Raw genomic sequence first — 21,519 nt, 5'->3', positions numbered from 1 at the left:
TATTATTGCAGGTTACTTAGGAAATTTAAGGAATAAATTTCTATAAATTTAGAAAGAAAATTCACCTCCACCTTTCAGATTTTTATGTATATACACATACTGAACATTCCTAATCCAAAATCTGAACTGCTCTAAAATCCAAAACTTCTTGAGCACCACCATGATGCCAATAAAAATTCCACATCATGAAACAATTCTTTTCACAGAATTATTAAGAATATTGTCTGCATTGCCTTCAAAGTATAAAATGCATACAACACTCAGAAAGCTGAGAGAGCAGGATCACTGAGTTCAATGCCGGCATGGGCTACATAAACATAATGAATCCAGGCCAGCCTAAACTACATAGTGAGATCCCTAATTAGATGGGTGGGTAGGTAGGTAGGTATGTAGGTAGGTAGGTAGGTAGGTAGGTAGATAGATAGATAGATAGATAAGATAAGATAAGATAAGATAGAAAAAGAAAGGAAAGGAAGAAAAAGAAAAGAAAGAAAACAAAACATAGTAAATTTCACAAAAATCTGAAATCCAAAACACTTCTGTTTATAGGAATGCTTATTGTGCGGTGGCAAAGGAGTAATAGTTTGCTTTATCTGCTGAAAAATATTTTGTGAGACTGTTGGGAGTTTTCTTCCCCTTACCTCTTCACCTCATTCTCTTTTTTTCTTCCTTTTTTTCTCCTATGATAGAGGGAAAAGAAACAAGATAACAGTAGATGGGAGACAATTTTGCCTACTAATACATAGGTGCTGCTATTAAATATCAGAGTATTGGAAATTAATATAAGGGCTAGCTGAGAGAAGTATTTCCCTATTTAAGTTTCTTATTATTATCGGAATCCATTTTTAATAGCACATAATTTTGTTAGTAGGTTCCTAAACTAAGGTAGAGCTTATGGTGCATCTTTTATACTTTATTAGGTTGGTACTCATTGCCTTATCTGATTTTTCTGCTGAGAAGAAGTTTTAATCATCATTACATTATTAGATGAACTTTTAATTGAAATCACTCACAACTTTTCTTGTATTGATTTGTCTATATTGTTCTTACTTTCTTATTATTTTCACAGAAAGAACATGCTCTCTGAATAACTGTACAGTGGCCAAAAGAATTGGAAAGGGAAAAGATGCTACTGTGATCTTTGAACATTTTGGGAAACCTGTAGATCCATTTGCTCCAGAAAACTGTTCATGCAGTACACAAAATTCAGAGATAAATTCCTTCAATGCAGATATTTCTAATTCTTACGAAAATGTGCAAAGTGGAAATACGTCTATACTTGAAACAAATAGTGGGCAATCAGAAAACAATTTAGCAGAAATTAGAGGCACTTCTCAAGGACAAGTATATGATTCGGGTCCTCCTTTTATGCCCAATGATAACAAAGAAAGTGGTAATAGTGATCATGTGTTTTTGACGTATCTTAAAGATATTTTAAATGTTATGTCTGCTCCTTTTCCTCCTCACAATAATACTGGCTCAAGTACAGTTACTACTTCAAAATTCATCAAAGACCCAAGACTGATGAAAAAAGAAGAAAGTATGGGGAAACAGAATCATGCTACAGGCTTAAGTGAGATTTTGCCATTTGAGAAAAATTTAGTTGATAACGCAGAAATAAACCCTTCATATGTGCTGACTAATTCTTCCTACTCATCTGAAGTTATCCCTCATGATTGTGCTGCTCCTTCTAATTGTTTGGATACCACTAGCTCCAAATTTTCTTTTGATGACTCACCATCTCAGACTCACAACTTGGGTCCAAAGGACTATAATTGTATAGCACCCAGGATCAGACAATATAAGGACCAGGGAAATTTTTCCTTCCCAGTTTCTTTGTTAAATGTTTCAGAGCTTGAGAACCAAAAACACAGTGAGGACAAAGCCCAGACAGCCCAAGAGAGAAACGGTATTCCACTTTTAATTAAACAAAGCAGCAGGCCACATAACTCTTATGAATCAGTGAATACTTACACAAAAGACTCCGGTGGTCATATCTCAGAGGAATTACATTCTTCTAATTTTAACACTGTATATCAGACTGGTCACCAAATGTCTATAGTTTTCCCACCGCAGAGGAAAGGAAGCATAGATGAGTGCATTCAAAATACTGGCAAGATGAGAAACTTCACTGACCCAGAAGACAGTTACGGATATGATGGAAAGCGAAGTTTGCAAAAAGAAACTGATAATAATTTCACTAATGAAACAAAAATCACTCCAATCAGTAATTATATTTCTTCATGCCAAGAATACAAAAATGACAAGACCTTTGATTCTTTGGGAGGAAATACTGATGAAATGTTAATTACTCAAGAGTTAGAAATGCCAGAACCTCCCAACTTTACCACAAAGGATGATGAACAGGATCACCTAGCTTTGGAATTAGAAAGTAATCTTACTCTAGAGTGCCTTTCACAGAAGCATCCTCAGCATTCTATAGACTGTGAAGTCAGCATGCATACAAGTTTTGTATCCACTCAGAAGCTAAGAGAAATGAATTTGGAAAAAACAAATCAAAATTGTGTTAGCATTAGAACTGATGCTTTCCAGGAAGCAAAAGACATTCTTCAGACCAGAGAACTGCTTGGTAACTCCGTAACTAAGTGTCATGGTGTTGAAATAGCCCTTGACAATTCAAATTGCAGCAAAACTAGAGAATATGTATGTGTCCAGAGGAAAAATGAAAATAAGTCAGTGTCATTAGAGGACATTCAGAGAGACTGCACAGAAACTCCTTACACTGAAGATGAAGGTCAGGCTCACATTCTTTCTGGTACTGCACAGTTGAATGATGATAAATTTCTAAGTATTCATTTCAAAGGACCAAGAGATGATGATAAAGAAAACAAAAATAAAGCTAAAGAGGCTAGTAGAGCTTCATCTCCAGCAAACAACATAGAAACTGTATGTGGAAATCAGAAGCAAGAATACCATACAAACAATACTTTAACCAATACAGAAGACAGGAAGAAGAATAAAAATGACAACAGAGAAGATATTTCCAATTCTGAAGACGTTTCTACTACATTCAACTTCATTTGGAGAGAAAAAGATAGGTCACCAGAAACTACATTACACAGTGCAGATACTCTTGCTGCCATGAAACAGAGAGATGTACAAAACACTGGAAGAAATGTGGCGCATTTGGCTTTGACACCATTTCCTGAAAGTGCAGGTTCTTCAGTAGCTGTAGCCTCAGATCCTGCAATAGAGTTAGCCAACACTACTTTGCCTACTGAAGCTCACCCAAGATACCAGCTTAAAGAAACTCATTCTTCTAAGAGTCCAGATTTTGGGTTGTTAGTAAAACAAAGCATTGCTGATTGTGAAATTGGTATGGATAAAAATAAATTACAAGATTCATGTCATCAGCCAGTGAATGAGAACTCAGTTCTTCAAAGTTTTGATGTGGCAAGTGAAACTGAAGTAGAATTAGAAGAGTATGATGATGCTTTCCTACTTCAACAAAAGAGACATAGCCATGAAGATATACTTCATGAAGAACATGAGGCTTTGAAGTCACGTATCAATTGGGAAGGTCTGTTCGGAAGCAATAATGGAAAGATGGACAATTTGGGAAGCACCACAACAGAGGATATAGCTGAACATCACTCTAAGAACACTGTTACTTTTTGTTCTTCTTACCAAAAACTCTACCCGGTTTTACTTCCAGATCTACAGGTTAGAATTACTAATACATTTAGAACAACATTCAGTCCCCCTGATGACACCCTTTCAGTGAAAAATAATTTTTACAGATGCTTAACAGAAGCCACAAAACCAGGAAGAAATAAAGAGGGGAAAGCTCCAGGATTTGAAATTTATTCCAAGTCATCTTGTGGAAATTCAGGCTATCCATGTGACAGTCAAGCTGGTAATTCCATGCAAGATTCAAGACTTGTGAGTAAGTCTGAAATTTCCCATTTTTCTAACTTGAATCACAATACTGATAAGAATGATATGTCTGGAAAAAAAAGCAATGAATCTTTTTCTACTGAACCTTTTAATGTCACAACGATAAATGGTGACCACCAGTGTTTCTTTACAAAATCAAAAATGGACTTTAATGATACTAGAAATAAAAAGGACATGGAATCAAGAATTAGCCAAAGAAACATACGTACATCTTTTAAGGATCATAATATATCACATAAAGATACGAGACAGCATGAAATTTGTGAGAAGAAAAGGAGATTATCCAGTCATGACTCATCTGAGTGTTTTTCTTCATTGTCCCAAGGACGAATGAAAATATTTTCACAGTCAGAAAGACACATAAAGGATGTCCTAGATATTCTAAATAGTGAAACATCTTTATGTAAAAGCAGATGTCTTTCCAGAAAACTAAACAGAGCTGTTCTTCACTTAAAGAAAGCTCATAGAAGAGTACAGACATCTTTGCAGCTTATAGCCAAAGTGGGAGAAAAAAGAAAAGGCCCATTACCCAAAGCATATGAAATAACATGCAATAATTTCTGGGAGAGCTGTGACCTTCAGGGTTGTAGTTCTGTGTCTGAAAGAAGATACTCCAAGCATTTTTTATCAAAAAGGAAATATGACAGACTGGGGAAAAGAGCTTCTGGATCAGTCGGCATGTCAAAGCACAAGTCGTACAAAAGAAATAGAGAGAAGATTGCAGTGTGCCATTCCAAGAAAAGTGTGACCAGCAATGTCTCCAGAAGTCACACCACTGTTCACGTTAGAGAATTTTGTGATGAACACCACCACCCTCAATCACAGTTGTCACTGTTTTCTGTATCCCAAAGTACAAGTGAACCAGAATATGGTAAAAGCAGTATGAAAGATTCAAGATCATCAGAGTGTGAGCCTTTTTCTGAAAATACTAAATATTTGCTTTATTCAAATGAGAAACAATCTGAAAAAGAAAATCAAGTTAATACAAAGTTATCAAACATTAGTAAATGTGAAAAGCTTAGGAACCAGTCAGCACATAATAAGTATATGGGGAAAAAAAATAATTCTGAAGTTAATAAAGTAATAAGCAAAAGTAGTTCAGTATCTTTAAGCAAAACAAAAGAAAACAATGTAAGTTACAGCACAGAGAAAAACTATGATGCAATTTGTTTAGCCCACACAAAAGTGAAAACTGACATATTTATTTCAACCTTAGGTTCCAACGTGAAGCTTTTTTTAAATGTTGATACCTACAAAGGAGATAACTCTATTATATCTGACTGTCAAAGTAATCTGAAAGAAAATTTTCCTATAGAAAGGTGGATAGCTCCAACTGAGAGCTACAAACCAAGCATTATTACAGGAAATGTCCTTATGGGTCCATTCAACATAACTTTGACATCAAACAAAAAGTACAATATCCTTCAGTTATCAGCCACTCCAGTGACAGATAGTGAGAGAGAATCTTTAAAATCTTGTTTGGGTAAACAGAGGGTTCTTGCTATAGATTATCCTGCAACACCCACTACTGTGTCACACCGTCAGCAGATACATGGTAGGAAGGTGCTTCTGAAGACACAACAATCCTTAAGTAGTAGTTCCTTTATGGAAGGGAATAAAACAAATGTTACTGAGCATTCAGAATTGGATCTAACATCAGTAACTGAAGAGATGAAAAGTTATGGGGAAAATACATTGAAAAAACTATCTTTTAATGATAATTCTCTACACATAAAAGATAATATAAAGGATCTTTCAGAAATATATATTGAAAAACAAGATATTCAGAACAGAAAAATTAGGAAAAATGAACAAGCAGAAAAAGCAAAAGGTTCACTTCACAAAAAAAGCATGTCTGAGGGATCAGTTGTTGAGACTGAATACAAAAACCAAAAGAATAAGATCCTAAAAGAAAAATCCCCTCACCTAAATACAAAAACAGTTAAAAGTAATTTGATTGATTCTCACCTAAGCATTAAAACAACTCCAGAGGCAGTCTCTCTAAGTAACACTGTTTCTAGTCAGCTTAACAAAAGTAAAAAAGAGGAGAAGACAAAAATTAGTAGTGACTGTCAGTCTGGCTGTATTTCCAAGCCAGGCATTGTGGAAATTGATCATATGCCTATTCTCCATGCCCACTCTGAAACTTCTAAAATTACTGGTATTCAGAGACCTACATCATATGTGAATGAGTTAAAAGAAAAATATTGCCCAGTTACTCATAGAGCTCTTATAACAGAGCTATCCCAGATTTTGCAGAGGGCAGATGAAGCATCATCTTTGGAGATTCTAAAGGAAGAAACTAAGGTTTGTCAAAATATCCTTCCTTTATTCGTTGAAGCTTTTGAAAGAAAGCAGGAATGTTCACTTGAACAAATTCTGATTTCAAGAGAGCTATTGGTAGAACAAAATCTGTGGAATAATTGCAAATACAAATTAAAGCCATGTGCTATTGAGACTTTAGTGGAACTTCAAATGGTAATGGAAACCATTCAATTCATTGAAAATAAAAAAAGGCTCTTAGAAGGTGAACCAACATTCCGAAGCTTGCTTTGGTATGATGAGACGTTGTACAGTGAGCTGCTTGGCAGGCCACATGGATATCAACTGCAGTCTAGTTTCTACCCTGCTTTTCAAGGAAGGTTAAAATATAACGCATTCTGTGAATTGCAGAATTATCATAATCAGTTAATTGAATTGTTTGCTGAAACAAAAAGGGAAAGTAATTCATACTATGCATTGTTAAAATACAGGCGACAGATTAACGAATGTGAAGCCGTAATGAAGCAACGTTCTGATTGTTTTGACTTTTCTCTTTCTGTTCCGTTTACCTGTGGAGTTAACTTCGGAGATAGCTTAGCAGACCTAGAAATCTTAAGAAAAAGTACTTTAAAGCTGATCAGTATATATGGAGACTCTCCTACAGTTCATTCATATCCAGGAAAACAAGACCATCTGTGGATTATTATAGAAATGATTTCCTCAAAAGTTAATTTTATCAAGAGCAATGAGGCAGTAAATATTAAAGTCTCTCTTTATGGTCTAGAGCATATATGTTTTGATGCTGCAAAAAATCTTGTTTGGAAAAAGAAGAGACAGTCTTTCAGCAAAAAATACTCACCAAAAAACCAGGAAGTGATTCATAAAATGAATGAAAGGGCTTTATCTAAATTGCAAAAGATATATGACAGCTTGTCTGAAAAGTCAAACAATATACCAACTTCCAATATTGAGCTTAAGGGAGATACTGCAATTACTTCCAGAAAGTCAGATAATCTAATTACAATAGAAAAAAGTACTTTGGTTTCACGCCCAGGTATTAGTATTAGTGAAATACTGGATCAGGTTGAATTTGCAGACTTAAAAAAATTACAAGATCTTACTTTGATATGTACAGATCATTTAGAAATTTTAAAAAAATATTTTCAAATGCTACAAGAAAATAATGTAGATGATATTTTCATCACAGAAGAAAATGTTTTGGACGTGCTGAAAAATCACAAACATGAGGCTGTAATTTTAAAACCTGAAGCAACTGAAACATATATTGAAATTGCCATGCTCTCAGAAACAGTTCACTTTCTTAAAAATTCAATGGCAAAGAAAGTAGACAACCAGAGATTTCGAGGTATGCTTTGGTTTGATTTGTCGCTTCTTCCTCAACTGGTGCACTGCCAAGAAAAAATGGTTTGTTTCTCATTTCTTGAAGATAACCCCAGAGATTGCCTCAGGAAAGCAATAGAAACTGGTATTTCTGAATGTAAGAAAGATCTGGATATCATTTACAAGAACAAAGAAGCTGTTAATTGCTTATATGCTCTTCATTTATTCTCAAGGGAACTTAAAGAACTTTCAGAAATAAAAAAGCTCCTAAAGAAATCTGAGTATCCTTTTCCCACGTACATTGATTTTGTCCCATGTATAATATCCATAAATTATGGAAACACTGTGACAGAGTTAGATCACAACTACAGTCAGTTTTCTACACTACTCAAAAATACAGTGGCTGTCCCTCAGAAAGATTTAGGAAAAATTGCCCATATTATGAAAGTTATGAAAACGATTGAACATATGAAGATGATATGTGCTAAAAATGCTAAATTAACAACAACTTTTATCCTATGCCAAATGCTACATAACAAGAGGAGTAATTTCCAATTCAAGAGAAAAGAAAAGGTGAATACTCTTTCTACCATACCTGAGGAAAATACCAGACCCAGTACTTCTGCAAAGGTACCCTCAACTTCAGTGCATATAATCAGAGACATTTCAAATTCATCTAAAAGGCGACCTAGTGCTCTGGACAAGTATGAAGACTCTATTTGTAAAAAGAGAAAGGTACGAATGTTTTAAAATGAAGCCACTATATTTTTTTGAGAATATATCTACTCTTGAAGCAGACAGTTTGCAGAGTTGTAAAGGTTGAGTATGGTTTAAATACTGCCTTGAAAAACAAACTTATTTTGGTAACTAACGTATTAGATTAAACAACTCATCTGTGAAATGTTATAAATTATTGTACATAATATGGGAGATACCTTGCAAATGTCTACTTTATTTAGAAAACAGTTTTTGGAAGAATGAACTTTAATGAGCTTTTTGTTTTTCTTTCTTTCCATAACTGGGGATTGAACCCATGGCTTTACACTGAGCTACATCCCCACCCTATTTTTTATTTTGAGATAGCATCTCACAAAGTTGCACAGGCTGGGCTCAAACTTACAATTCTCCTGCCTATGCCTTTCAGAGTGCTGAGATTACAGGTGTATGTTAGCACACCAGGCTTTAATAGCTTTGTAAGGGAAACTTCACTATGAATGTCAGTTAACTGAATAACCAGTGTTTGTTAAGTAGCATCTCTGTAACAAGCCTGTGCCCAATGTGCAATGAATATTAACAACCAGCTAATGAAGCCTGCTCCACTATTATCATCTAGATCAGTGATGCCAAGCCTTGTGGAGCTTTTATTGATAACAAACAGCTTGCAGTGTGGCACACATCATAGGTTCACATCACTGATCTAGGTGGAGAAATTGAGCAAATGGTTTTAAATATAATCATCAATTTAGAAAAACTACTATATGAAAACATTTTAATTATTTTGTGTACCAGTTACAAACAGTCATTCTTAATGAAAACCTTAGGACACATGCATTATTATTCTCTCATGTAAAGGTAAGAAAACTGAGGCATAGGAAAATTTAGTAACTTCCCAAGTCACATAGTAAATGGGAGAACCTGTATCTAAAACCAGATGTTCTAGCCCCAGAGCCCATACTAACAGTTGTCCCTGCTCTGTTCTATTCTCTATTTTATATTCTTTTACTTTGGAGGAGTATAATTTTTTTTACTTCTTTATATATTCTAGATATTAGTCCTCTGTCCAAGGTATAAATGGCAAATTTTTTCACATTTTGTAGATTGTTTGTTCACTCTGTGGGTTGTTTCCTTTGCTGTTAGTTATGGTTTATGTCTGGATATCCCCACAAAGCCTCATGAAGTCATGGGGCGGGCTTCTAGCATTTATGATTGATTCATGGCCCAATGTTGGGATTATGGGTGTGAGTGCCACACCCGCCCTGGAGTGGGTAGTTTGCATACAGTATAAGGGAGGAAAAGAGGCTTACTTGCCACTCCTTCCTTTTTGTTCTTGCTGCTTTTGCTGTTTTCTGCCGCCATGAACGATTGCCCTCTGCCATGTGCCGCTCTGCTTTGGAACCAGCCAAGAATGGACTGCAACCTCCACAAACTGAGCTAAATAAACTTTTCCTTCCTTAATTCTGGGCATCAGGTATTTTGTTTCAGCAATGAGAGAAAAGTAACCAAGACACTGTTCATAGTTTTTTTTTTTTTTTATTTTGATATAACCCAATTTGTTGATTCTTGGTGTTATTTGTTGTGCAGTTTGGATTCTGTTCTGAAAGTCCTTGCCTACACCTGTCACTACCTGTTTTATCTTCCACCAGGCTGTGTTTCTGTTTTAATATTTAGATTTTTGATCATTTTTTATTTTAGGGAAGTACACAGTAAGATATATGGGTCTAGGTTCTACGGTCTTCGGCACATACGTAGGCAGTTTTCCTAACACCATTTACTAAAGAGAATGCCTTTCGAACTCCAGCATATATTTTTGGCCCCTTTTTCAAAGATCAGATGGCTGAATATGCCCAGGGTTTTTTCTGCATCCTCTATTCTGTTCTGTTGATGTTCATGTCTGTTTTTGTGTCAGTACCATGCTGTTTTTATTGCTGTAGCTTTGTAATATAACTTGAAATCCAGGATTGTGCTACTTCTTGCTTTCCTCTTGTTGCCCAGGATTGCTTTTGCTATTCTAGATCTCTTCTAGTTCCATTGTGAATTTTAGGGTTGTTTTCTCTAGTTCTGTGATAAATATTGTTGGGATTTTGATTGGGATTGCATTAAATGTATGAGTTTTGGAAGGAGGGCGATCTTTACTATATTGGTTCTGTCTGTCTAGGAACGGGGTATTTTTCATTTTCTGATATCCTCTTTGATCACCTTTTTCAGACTACTATAGTTTTCAATTGTAGAGGTCTTGTACTTCCTTTATTAGGTTAATTCTAAATGTTTAATTTTTCTTGGTGCTATTGTGAATAGCATTGTTTTCCTCCTTTTTTTCCCTGTGGGTTAATTATTGAAGTACAAGAACACTACTGATTTTTGTGAATCATCACCTGTTGTAACATGTTCATAGCAGAATGGTTAATAAATAACCAGGACATAACAAGAGCAGAAGTTGTGTACTCCACATTAAGAATAAAGTGAGGATGAAACTAGAAAAGTAGTGTAGGGGCTGAACACGGTGTCACATGCTTGCAATCCCAGCTGTCTGAGGACTGAGACAGGTGGGTCACAAATTTGAAGCCAGCCTGGGCAACATATCAAAAATTTGTTTTGAGATTTAAAGGGTTGGGTATATAGTTTAGTAGCAGAACACTTGCCTAGCATGCCAGAGTACTGCAAAACAAGGCTCTGATTGTTAGATTTATCTTCGGCACAACACAGACCAAACCTGTGTGTGACAGGAAAATATGTTACCACCTAAAAATAAAAATGAAGAAGGGTAAGACACACCCCATACTACTATTAAGGTAGGAGTTTAAAGTTTAACTTACTTGGCAGAAGCTAGCTAGGATGAAATAGGTTGTTTCGTGGACTGGGGTTGTAGCTTAGTGCTTACTATATGCAAGGTCCTGTATTTAATCTCTCACACACAAAAAAGAGGAGGTGGTGGTGATTTCAGATTATATATAGTAGTGTTTTTGGGTTTTTTTTTTTTTGTACGGAGAATCAAACTCATGGCTTCATGCTTGCCAGGCATCTGCTATGCCACTGAGCTATATCTCCAGCATATAGTGTGTCTTAAATATAGGCCTAAGGAGTTTGAATTTCACTCTGTACATATTGAAATGCAATGTCATGTGAAATGTGCTGCTTTAGTGGTTTAAAAGGTTAGAAAATCCTGAATATAGTTAGAAATATTAAACAGCAGCACTTCACAAGAGTACTGATTATAGAATAAGTAAAAACTCATACAGGTTCAGTATCCTTTATCTAAAATGCTTTGGACTGAGGTGTTTTAGATTTTGTATTTTTTTTTCCGATTTTTGAATATTTGCATAGTGAGATATCTTGGTGATGGGACCAAGTCTAAGCAAAAATTTGTTTCATGTACACATACACATAGCTTGATGGTAGGTTTGTGGGGGTTTTTTTACAGTATTTTAAATAATCTGCATAGAACAAAGTTTCCTGGTATGGAATTTTCCACTTTGATGTAATGTTGGCACTCAAAAAGTTTTATATGTGAGATCATTTTGAATTAGGGACGTTTAACCTGTATTTAGTAGTTATTACTGAAAAGAACTGATAGGCCTTCTTGCGTACCTCTGTCTTCCTGAGAAACCACTTTGAAGATACCACCATGTATTACAGCAGCCATTGATATTTTCCTACTAATCTATCCATAACTCTGTAATGTTTGTATTGTTCCTATCCTATTTCATAAATGGATGTATGTTTATTATTATGTGTTTCTTACAACAACCATTGAGAATAGTTAATGATTATTCAGTAGGTCACTCATGTATAGCTCTATTTATTTTGTTTAGAAGCCACTTTGAAGATACCAAAGTATAGTACAACAACTATTGATAATCTCCTACCTCTTTTGTCTGTAACTATTATTTGTCTGTTTGTTTTCCTGAGAAACTATCTTGTAGATAACAATATATAAAACAATAACCATTGATAATTTCCTGCCACTTTATCTGTAATTTGGTAAGCCCCCCCATTATTATGTTATCCTTCTTTTACTCTTTAAAATAAAAAAAAATTAAAAAAAAAAAAGAACTGATGGGGCTCAGTGACTGAATGCTAAAGATGAAATAGTCATTAATGGACTCCCAAGATTAGTTTTTATTTTTTATTTTTTTCTGTTTTTTTCCGGTACAAGGAAATCAAACTCATGACCTTGCGCTTGCCAGGCAGGCGCTGTGCCACTGAGCTAAATCCCCAGCCCCAAAGATTAGATTTAAAATAAAAACAACATAGCAATTTTTAAAAAATATCTTCAAGTATATGAAATATGGAAAGTCCAACAGAGTTAATTTTGGGGGATGGGATTAATATTTATATTTTATTTTGTCATCACCAACGGAAGTTTTTTTTATCTTTTTAACATAGGTTGACATCAGCCATACCGCTGAAATCAACAAAGAGAAGGCAGTGTTCAGGTGTCTAAGGTAAGAGCTGCAGTTAGCCCTGTCTAAAGTAAAACTATAAACAAAATTAGGTAAATAGGAAGAAGAAAAAAGCAATTATTTATATTGCTCTGCCGTATCAGGTGTTTCTTTTATACAGTGTTTTGAGTGAGACTAAGAACAAAATCAGGCTTTATTCTGTAAATCAGTGGTTTCCAATCTTTTTGGCACCACAGTCTGGTTTTGTAGAAGACAATTTTTCAGCAGACGGAGGGAGTAGGGTGGTTTCAGGAGGATTCAAGCACATTACATTTATTGTGCACTTTTGTTGTTACATTGTAACATAAAATAAAATAATTATACAATTCAGCACAGAATGAGTAGGATCTCCAACCTTGTTTTCCGGCCACCAGATGCAGCTGTACAATTTAAGTACATCAACTCACTTGCCACTATAAAGCCTGCCACCAGATGCAGCTTGTCACTTGTCACTCACTGATAAGGATTTAATAAGAGTCTACAGTGGCTGATTTATTATTGTCTCTCTTCACTTAAACTTGTACTAATGTTAAATGTTAACCTGTTTTTGCAGTGATGCTCTCCAACACTAGCGTCAGTGCCTCAGCTCTATCTGAGATCATCAGGCTTTAAATTCTTACAAGGAGCGTGCCACTTTGCATGTGTAGTTCACAGTAGGCTTCGTGCTCCTATGAGAATCTGATGCTACTACTGATACGACAGGAGGCTGGCTCTGTCAACCTGCTTTAATATTGCCTTAGGCAAAAATGTGAAGGATACATAATGGGCAAGAAATTTTTGAGATGTTTTATTGTAGTAAGAGGTCTTTAGTAGGGAGTTGGAAATCCAGAGCTGATAATTACAATCTGTGTGTGTCTGTATTTGTGGTTATTTACAAGTAATAAAAATTACAAATGTGTTGGAAGTATATGAATTAGAAGCTACACCAACTAATAATAACAGTGTCTTTCTTTTTACTGTGTGTTGGGGGTGGGGATGCTAGGGATTAAACTGAAGGCCTCACAAATGGTAGGCAAGTTCTCTACCACTGAACTACATCACCACCCCAGTTTTCTGCTTTTAAAAGTATGAGGAAATATTCAGAGCACAAAACTGTTAATTTTACAATATTGGGAATACATTTAAAATGCAGAGTATATCATCTTCAGAAAAAGTATCTAAATTTCAAGCAAGGAAACAGTTTCTTGTATACTCTTAATAATGAGCAGATGTTAATCTTAAGAATTCTTCTTTTAAAAAACCGTGAACAATTTAGCCTGGAGTGGTAGCACACACCTGTAATCCTAGTACTCAGGAGGCTGAGGCAGGAGAATCACTGTGAGTTCGAGGCCAGCCTGGGCTACAAAGTGAGTTCAAGGCCAGCCTGATCTGCATAGCAGGATCCTGTCTCAAAAACACAAAAAATAAAAATAAAAAACCCTGAATAAAAATTTGAAATACAAATTTCTGTTAAAACTTCGATTGATTGCAGATGTAGTCAGTGGTAAGAGTGCTTGCATAACATGCATGAGGCCTTGAGTTCAATCTCCATCACCAAAAAAAGTTATGACTGTATATTTAAAGTTGTTTATATGTTGTTCATAGGACTACAGGATTTCATCCCCAGGGTGAGAACAAAATAGGATGGCGTTCATCTGACAATCTGAAAAGAAACTGTGTGTCTTCAGAAAGGGATGAAATGCAGGGATCATTGTGTGACTCACTTTCACCTTTAAAGAATTCACAAGCCACTTACACATCAGAGTCAGAAAGCAAAATAGATTTAACTAATATTTCACCCGATGCCTCAAAGCACCTCAGTGAACAACAGGAAAACTTAAATAGCATAAAGAAAAGAAATGCGAATTTTGGTGCTCCTGAAACAAAAAGTTATAAAAATGATTATGCTACTTTTGCAACTTGTGACCAGAGAAGTATAAATGGTACTTTGTCAAAAGACCAAGATACGCCTTCACAGAAACTTCTTAAGAATCTCCCAGATCCTGCACAGAAAACTTTTCTTTCAAACATAAAACCAGCAACTGATGACTCTCTTGTGCCTAATTTATCAGTGCTCTCAGAGCCTATTTCCCATTCTCTGAGGGATATCCACACCAACCTAGGAATAAATGGCATAGTCTTAGACCATCAAGATAATGAACTGTTAGAGTCATCTATTAATAAGTCCACATGTGCCAGTTTTCCAGAACCCATATATATCCAGAGCAGAATTCCTGATACATTGAGTCCCAGTCCTATACCTTTTGGAGCATCTGGAAGCTTACCCTGTGATGTGAATCAAACAGCAGAGTATTCCTTTTCTGAATGGGATGAAGAGAATCCAAAAGTCCTAACTCAGAAAGCTGCCACATACTGGAATGAACTTCCACAGTCAACCTACACCCCAGTATATAATTCTTCTGACCATTCATTGGGAACTCCATACTATGCTTGGTGCATTTATCATTACAGCAGCAGCAGCGGCAATGCCACTGCCCATACATACCAAGGAATAACATCATATGAAGTACAGTCACCTCCTTCTGGAATATTGACTACACTTACAAGTACTGTCCAGACCACACCTTCTAATCTTGTATACTCTCAATATTTTAGTTACTTTGCTGATCAGCCACAAGCAAACACTTTTGTGCCAGTGAATGGGTATTTTCAATCTCAGATGCCTATTTCTTATTTTCAGCAACCAATTGTTTCACAGCATGCTTCTCATCAGCCATTATCACAAGCTGTTTACCATTATTATCCTGCTCCAGCTGTGCTTCCAGAAGCTTCTTGGATTTATGGTGAGTTGTATAAGTGTTACCATTTGAATCTTTTAATTTTGTACATTTATGTAATGGAATTCACAGTTGATTATATATATCAGCCATTTTCCGTGCACATTTATAGAATTGTTCATATATCATACAGTTGAATTGCATTATTTGTTGCACATCTGGTTGTCAAAGATTACAGAAAAAGAAGTGGTCATGTCAAAAACACATGCTTAAAGAAAATCTCAGAGAATAGTTAAGTAAATTATAGTTAGATCTATACAATGATACAGTCATTAAAGGATTTATAAAAAAATTTTAATGACATGACATTTTTTAAAACTATATCACATAAACTTACTTAAATGCCAGCATTTTAAATTGACCAGCCTCAGATGATAAAATCAGGGGTGTGGGGCCGGGGATATAGCTCAGTGGCACAGTGCCTGACTGACAAGGGAAAGGTCCTGAGTTCAATTCCCAGTATCAAAAAAAGTTAATTAATTAAAATAAAATCAGGGATATGTGTTGTTCCGCATTTTCAAAATTTCATACTGTGAGACAAATTATCTTGATTTTTATTTTATTTTATTTTATTTTTTTGTCTTTTTGAGATAGGGTCTCACTATGCAGTTCAGGCTGACCTTGAGCTCACTTTGTAGCCCAGGCTGGCCTTGAATTCATAACGATCCTCCTGCCTCAGCCTCCCGAGTGCTGAAATTACAGGTGTGCACCACCGTGCCCGGCTAACAAATTATCTTGATAATTGGAGAGAAAATTTGATGAAAAATCAAGGTGCAAAAGGAAACTTCATATAAAACTGTCTTTTTCTTCTTTCAGTGTATTAACATAATATAGTACCCTGATGTGAATGATGTGTATTTATTAAATACAATTAGAATGTTTTTAATTAAGTTGAAATTTGCATTTATTAGACTTAAAGTAGAATTCTAAAATTATCCTACAGAAACAATAATTACACCCAAATATTCTCCCATCAGAAAATATGTACTTTAAATAAAAGTAACATCTGTTAATACCTTAGAGAAGTGCAAGAAAATTCCTTTTAAACAGTTGTCTCAAATCCTGTCAAAAGTTACAAGTAAGTACAGTACAAAAAATTATGTAGGCACCATCTGTCTGAATTCAAATAGAAGCAAACTTTTCCGGGATGGGGGTGATAGAGATAGAACCCAGAGCTTCATATGTGCTAGGCAAGTCCTAAAACACTGAACTGTATTCTCAACCTGACGTACTTGTATTTCTGATTAAGAAATTTTATCATCGAGCTAAAATTCAGATGCTTTAGCTTAAAAAGCAGAGCTCTTCACATCCTGCATATGCAGCCTCATTTCCCACTGCTTCTACTTCCATATTCAAGCATCATTGACCTTCTTACTATTCTCCCACTTGACAATCCCTGGGATACTTTGGTATTTCTTGCATGTTTCTCTTACTCACATAATAAAATTGGGTGATGCTGTCACAATCTATTTATTTTTTCCTTCCCTCCCTGTCTCACGAAATGAGTTTAAGCAGGACAGAAATTTTTCAACTGAGGAAAAGTATAGTGCACCTTAATTTCTCAAATAGGAAATCTTGATTCTAATTCTTTCATAAAGGCTTTCATTATTTGAGCTTTCTTGTATTTTAAGTAGTTAAGCTGTTTGTAATATTTTAAAAATCATTCTGGAATCAAATCTAGCTGTGACTTTCAATCTTATTACCTCTTTGGTTATACTGATCCAGTGAAAATGAAAGAAAAAGGTTATTTAAGGGACTAGGAAGACAGCTCAGCAGCATAGCACTTGCCTGGCAAGGGCAAGGTCCTGAGTTCAATTCCTGGTACCAAAAAAAGAAAAGAAAAGAAAACAGTTATTTAAAGTATCCAAAAGTCCATCTCAAAAATTTGGAGGCATTACAATATTTTAAACACACATCTTCTAGTTTTCAGAAGTGCAAATGATCCATAGAGATCACCTCTCACACTTACATTAACTACATTCTTAAAAAGATGTGAACATACTGAGCCGTGTATCACTGGTTTGTTGAACATACTTGTATTCAACACTAGAAAATGGAACTAAAGAAACGTGCTTAAATTAAGCCCTGTGTGCCAAGCACATTATGTTCTTGATTAGCATTTAATTATCACAGAATACCTAAGGGAGATGTAGGGATATTGCTTTTTTACCAGTTGGGAAACTACTCTTCAGAGAGTCTTAAATAAATTTCCCAGGATCCTATGACTAGCAAAGGGAAGGTGTGTAATTTCAACTCGGATCTCTTTGGTGCTAATGTAAACCTAGATTCTTTCTACTTTACTATTATATATCATTAGTCTACATCATTTAACTTGTCTAAAATCTCTATGGGTTTTCCTTTCAGCTCCATGGCAACAGCAACCTTTTCAGCCAAGACATTGAAAGAAAGAAGATTTAACAAATTTTTTCCAAGTATTTTTATCTATATATTACTTTAATTTTAATGTTTATCATTTATATGTATAGACTGTTTAGAATGTACAGAGTGTATGTATAGAATGTTTATCATTTATATGTACAGAAATTTGGTTTATAAATCATAAAGCCATATAACACTTGTAAGTGCAATAATGCATAGCTTACGGTAATAGGAAATTAATTTCTAACATCTGAAATACCAAAATCGTTTTTCCAGGTAATTCCAAAAGGAGTTAATTGAGCATGAGCATTAAGCAGTAGTAGTAAAATATTTCAAACTAGGTTGTTGTGGGTTTTTTTTTTTAAGTACATGGTTTATGATGCCATTTTATTGAGCTGCAAAAGAATCTTCTTTCTTGAACTGGTCACCAGACCAATAATTTCATAAATCTCTACAGTTTACTGATAATATTTTACAATTCTATTTCATAGTGAACTTTAATTTTTGATTTTTGTTCATAAAATATTTTTAAATAGAAAAGATTGGTTCACATATTCTCAGTTTTCTTAAAGAGAGAGCTTTAAATTTTTTATTTGGAAACAGTTTTAATTATATAGGAATTAAAGCATTTTCAGTGACCTTTTCTACAAGCTTTCTTCCCACAATGTTTGTTTTATAGGTATATTTCATAATTTAAATTGTTCTTTTAATAATTTTTATGAATAAATGTTTATATTTATGCAGTTAGTTTAGCTGTACTACAGCTAAACTAGTAATTTAAATAATGCTGTGGTATTCTGGTTATAGTAGGATTTTTTTCAACATTTTGCAAAAGTAAAAAATTTCTTACTAGTAATCATTATAGGCTAACAGAATGTATTGTGTAATTATGGCCTTGAGCAACATCTCTAGATACTAGATACTGCCTTTCTTATTCAACCTTCCTTATTTTAAGATACCAGTCCAGAAAAATCCCTCAGAACTGAATGAATCTTTCTCAGCTGCTAGTCAGCCTTAAATGTGACAAGAGATTTGCTGTGGTTAAATTTAAAGAAATAGTTTGAGCATTTCCTCAAGTTTTATTAGGAAACTTTATTATCTGGCAGAGGCCTCCAGAGTATGATTTTGCTACGTTTAATGTCCAGTAATTTCTTTTTCAATTCAGAAGGACTGAGAACCCCAGGATAAGCATAAGCCTCTTTAATCAGAATAACCAAATAGGATGAAAGTTGGGATTCATTAACAGTACAGTTTTTTTAAAAGGGGAGATTCAAGCACAGAACTGTAACTGAAACATAAAGAATTGGAAAGATAATAGAATTAAAGCAGTAGTAAAATAACATTTTTTCAAAGTTGTTTTAAGTTATAACTCATCAACCAAGTATGAAAGCAGTTAACATTAACTGTTATTCAAGAAATTACTTTGTCTCAGCTATTTCACTTGTTTGATTATGGAATGATATCACAAAGTTTATTAACAATCATTCCAAGACTGAGGATATAGCTCAGTGATAAAGCCCTTGGCCTCGCATGCATAAGCCCAATCCTCAGTACTACAAAGGAAATAATACTTTGTTAAATGAAAAGTTGAATATTCTAATTAAGTAGTCTTCAACAACTTTCAGATTCTGTTGATAATGTCTCTGTATGTCATTTAATTTTAAAAAAAAAACTTAACTAAATATTCAGTTATTTAAAAATCTGCACTTTGACAGAGTTCAAAAACCTGGAGTATTTTCCTTTTTCATCCTCAGTATGTGCTTTGATTTTAACATTAAGTAAAAAATAAAACTGAATAAACATTATGAGAGGAAAAAAGTCTGCTTGTTTAGAAGTGTTTTGGAACTTGAATTATCTGAATAAATTGCATTTCTTCTAATTTCAGAGGTACTTTCCTTTTTTTCTTTCCTGTGTTTCTTGAAAAATGAAAAAAAGTCTACCTACAGTGGTATACATCTGTAGAATCCCAGCTGCTCTGGAGACTGAGGCAGGAGGACTGCAAGTTCAAGACCAGCCTAGGCAATTAGTGAGACCCTTGTCTCAAAAAGTAAAAAGCGCTGGAGATGTACATAGGTCAGTAGGAGAGTGCTCCTTTGTTTAATCTCTAGGACCAAAGGAAGGAAAAAGAAAAATGAGAAAAATATGAATGACCTTTGGTTTACACAATCATTAACAAAGTACAAATTGTCTCATTTAACAACCTACTTTTTAAAGACTGTTCAGATTTATGACCCGCCACTTGGACCTAACCAAACCTTTTTTTTTCAGTACACTTGTACTGTACATTTTGTTTTCAGAGACTCAATGTCTTTTTTTTGTATATTTTGTTTATGCAGTAATTTTTGCTGGTAAACTATACAATATTGTAGTTGTATGTTATATGTTACTGTACCACATGTAAGAGTTTAGCAAATAAAAGCAAAGGTATCAAAGTTGGAATTTTTTTTGGTCTTTTTGAGACAGGGTCTCGATGTACAGTTCAGGCTGGCCTTGAGCTTAGTTTGTAGCCCAGGCTGGCCTCAAACTCCCAACAGTCCTCCTGCCTCAGCCTCCCAAGTGGTGGTATTACAGGCATGCACCACCACGCCTGGCTTTCAAGTTGGAATTTTGTTTGAGCGTATTTCTGAATATTGTATACACTATATACAATTCCTCATTTAGCGATCAATTCATTTAATAACCTAGTCATGTGACCATAGCTCAGTCATTAAACTGTGAGTGTCTGTAATGGAGTAGAGAATGAGTAGATGAGACCTAAACTGAGATTTTCAGGAGAAGCCTCTTACTAAATGGAAGGCTTTGCCTCAGTTTCCTAATGAGAAAATTTCTCTCTAAAATAGCATTTTTGTAAATTGATAAACTTCTAGGGATATAGATGACATATTTAAATGTCAATCATATAATATGAGAACATTTTAAATCACTTTTAACCATATTTTTCATGACAGTTTCACTTAGTATTCTCTGATGTATCTTTAACATAGTTGTCAAAATCATTAGATCCTTTTTGAGCTCTGTTTTCCAAAGCATATTATCCTCACTTCTAAATTACCTGAGAAAATGTGCTTTTTAAATCTGTGTACATATCCCAAATTATTGGTTGAGGTCATTTCAAATTAGTGTCTTCTCCAGAGACATTACAGTGATAATTTAGGGCTTCAAAATAAGAGTAAAGCCAATGGGATAGTTCTGGAGGAACAAAATAATTTATATTCAGACATATAAGGTAGTTTAAAACCATTAAATATTTTTTTACAGGCACAGTTTAAGTTCATATAATACAACATGATAAATGCAATTATCTATGCAGTTTTTAAAATAAAATTTTAAAATTAAGTTACTGCTGAGTGTGGTGGTACAAGCCTATAATCCCAGCACTCGGGAGGCTGAGGCAGGAGGATTGTTGCAAGTTGGAGACCAGCCTGGGCTACAAAGTGAACTCAAGGCCAGCCTGAACTGCACAGTGAGGCCCTGTTTAAAAAAAAAAAAAAAAAAAAAAAAAACGATAATTAAGTTATTGATTCCTGCAAGCTCGGCATTTTAAAATTAGTTCCAATTAACACAATTCTAAGAGCAGTGACTCCAGATTCCTAGTTGGCAATTGTTAATTAAAAAAAAAAATCTAACCAGGTATGGTGCATCCGTGTAATCTCAGCATTTGTGGAGGCTGAGGTAGGAAGACT

General features: G+C 34.8%; 1 protein-coding gene across 5 annotated transcripts in view; it reads left to right on the top strand.

Moving 5' to 3' along the window:
* Tex15 (testis expressed 15) overlaps nucleotides 1-19,715 on the top strand; it is a 64,732-nt gene extending 45,017 nt beyond the window's left edge. For all 5 annotated transcript variants that reach the window (XM_013521569.1, XM_013521570.1, XM_013521571.1 and 2 more), the window contains 4 exons: nucleotides 1,070-8,256; nucleotides 12,625-12,683; nucleotides 14,265-15,463; nucleotides 17,822-19,715. In XM_013521569.1, coding sequence (XP_013377023.1) covers nucleotides 1,070-8,256; nucleotides 12,625-12,683; nucleotides 14,265-15,463; nucleotides 17,822-17,859 — 8,483 coding nt within the window. In that variant the 3' untranslated portion in view covers nucleotides 17,860-19,715. The remainder of the gene's footprint in view (nucleotides 1-1,069; nucleotides 8,257-12,624; nucleotides 12,684-14,264; nucleotides 15,464-17,821) is intronic.
* Nucleotides 19,716-21,519: the final 1,804 nt, after the last annotated feature.

The sequence above is a fragment of the Chinchilla lanigera genome, unplaced genomic scaffold, assembly GCF_000276665.1.
Source record: "Chinchilla lanigera isolate Chin_1 unplaced genomic scaffold, ChiLan1.0 scaffold00062, whole genome shotgun sequence".
NCBI lineage: Eukaryota > Metazoa > Chordata > Mammalia > Rodentia > Chinchillidae > Chinchilla > Chinchilla lanigera.
Note: the sequence above shows the minus strand (reverse complement) of the source record. Positions and strands in the feature narration are given on the sequence as shown.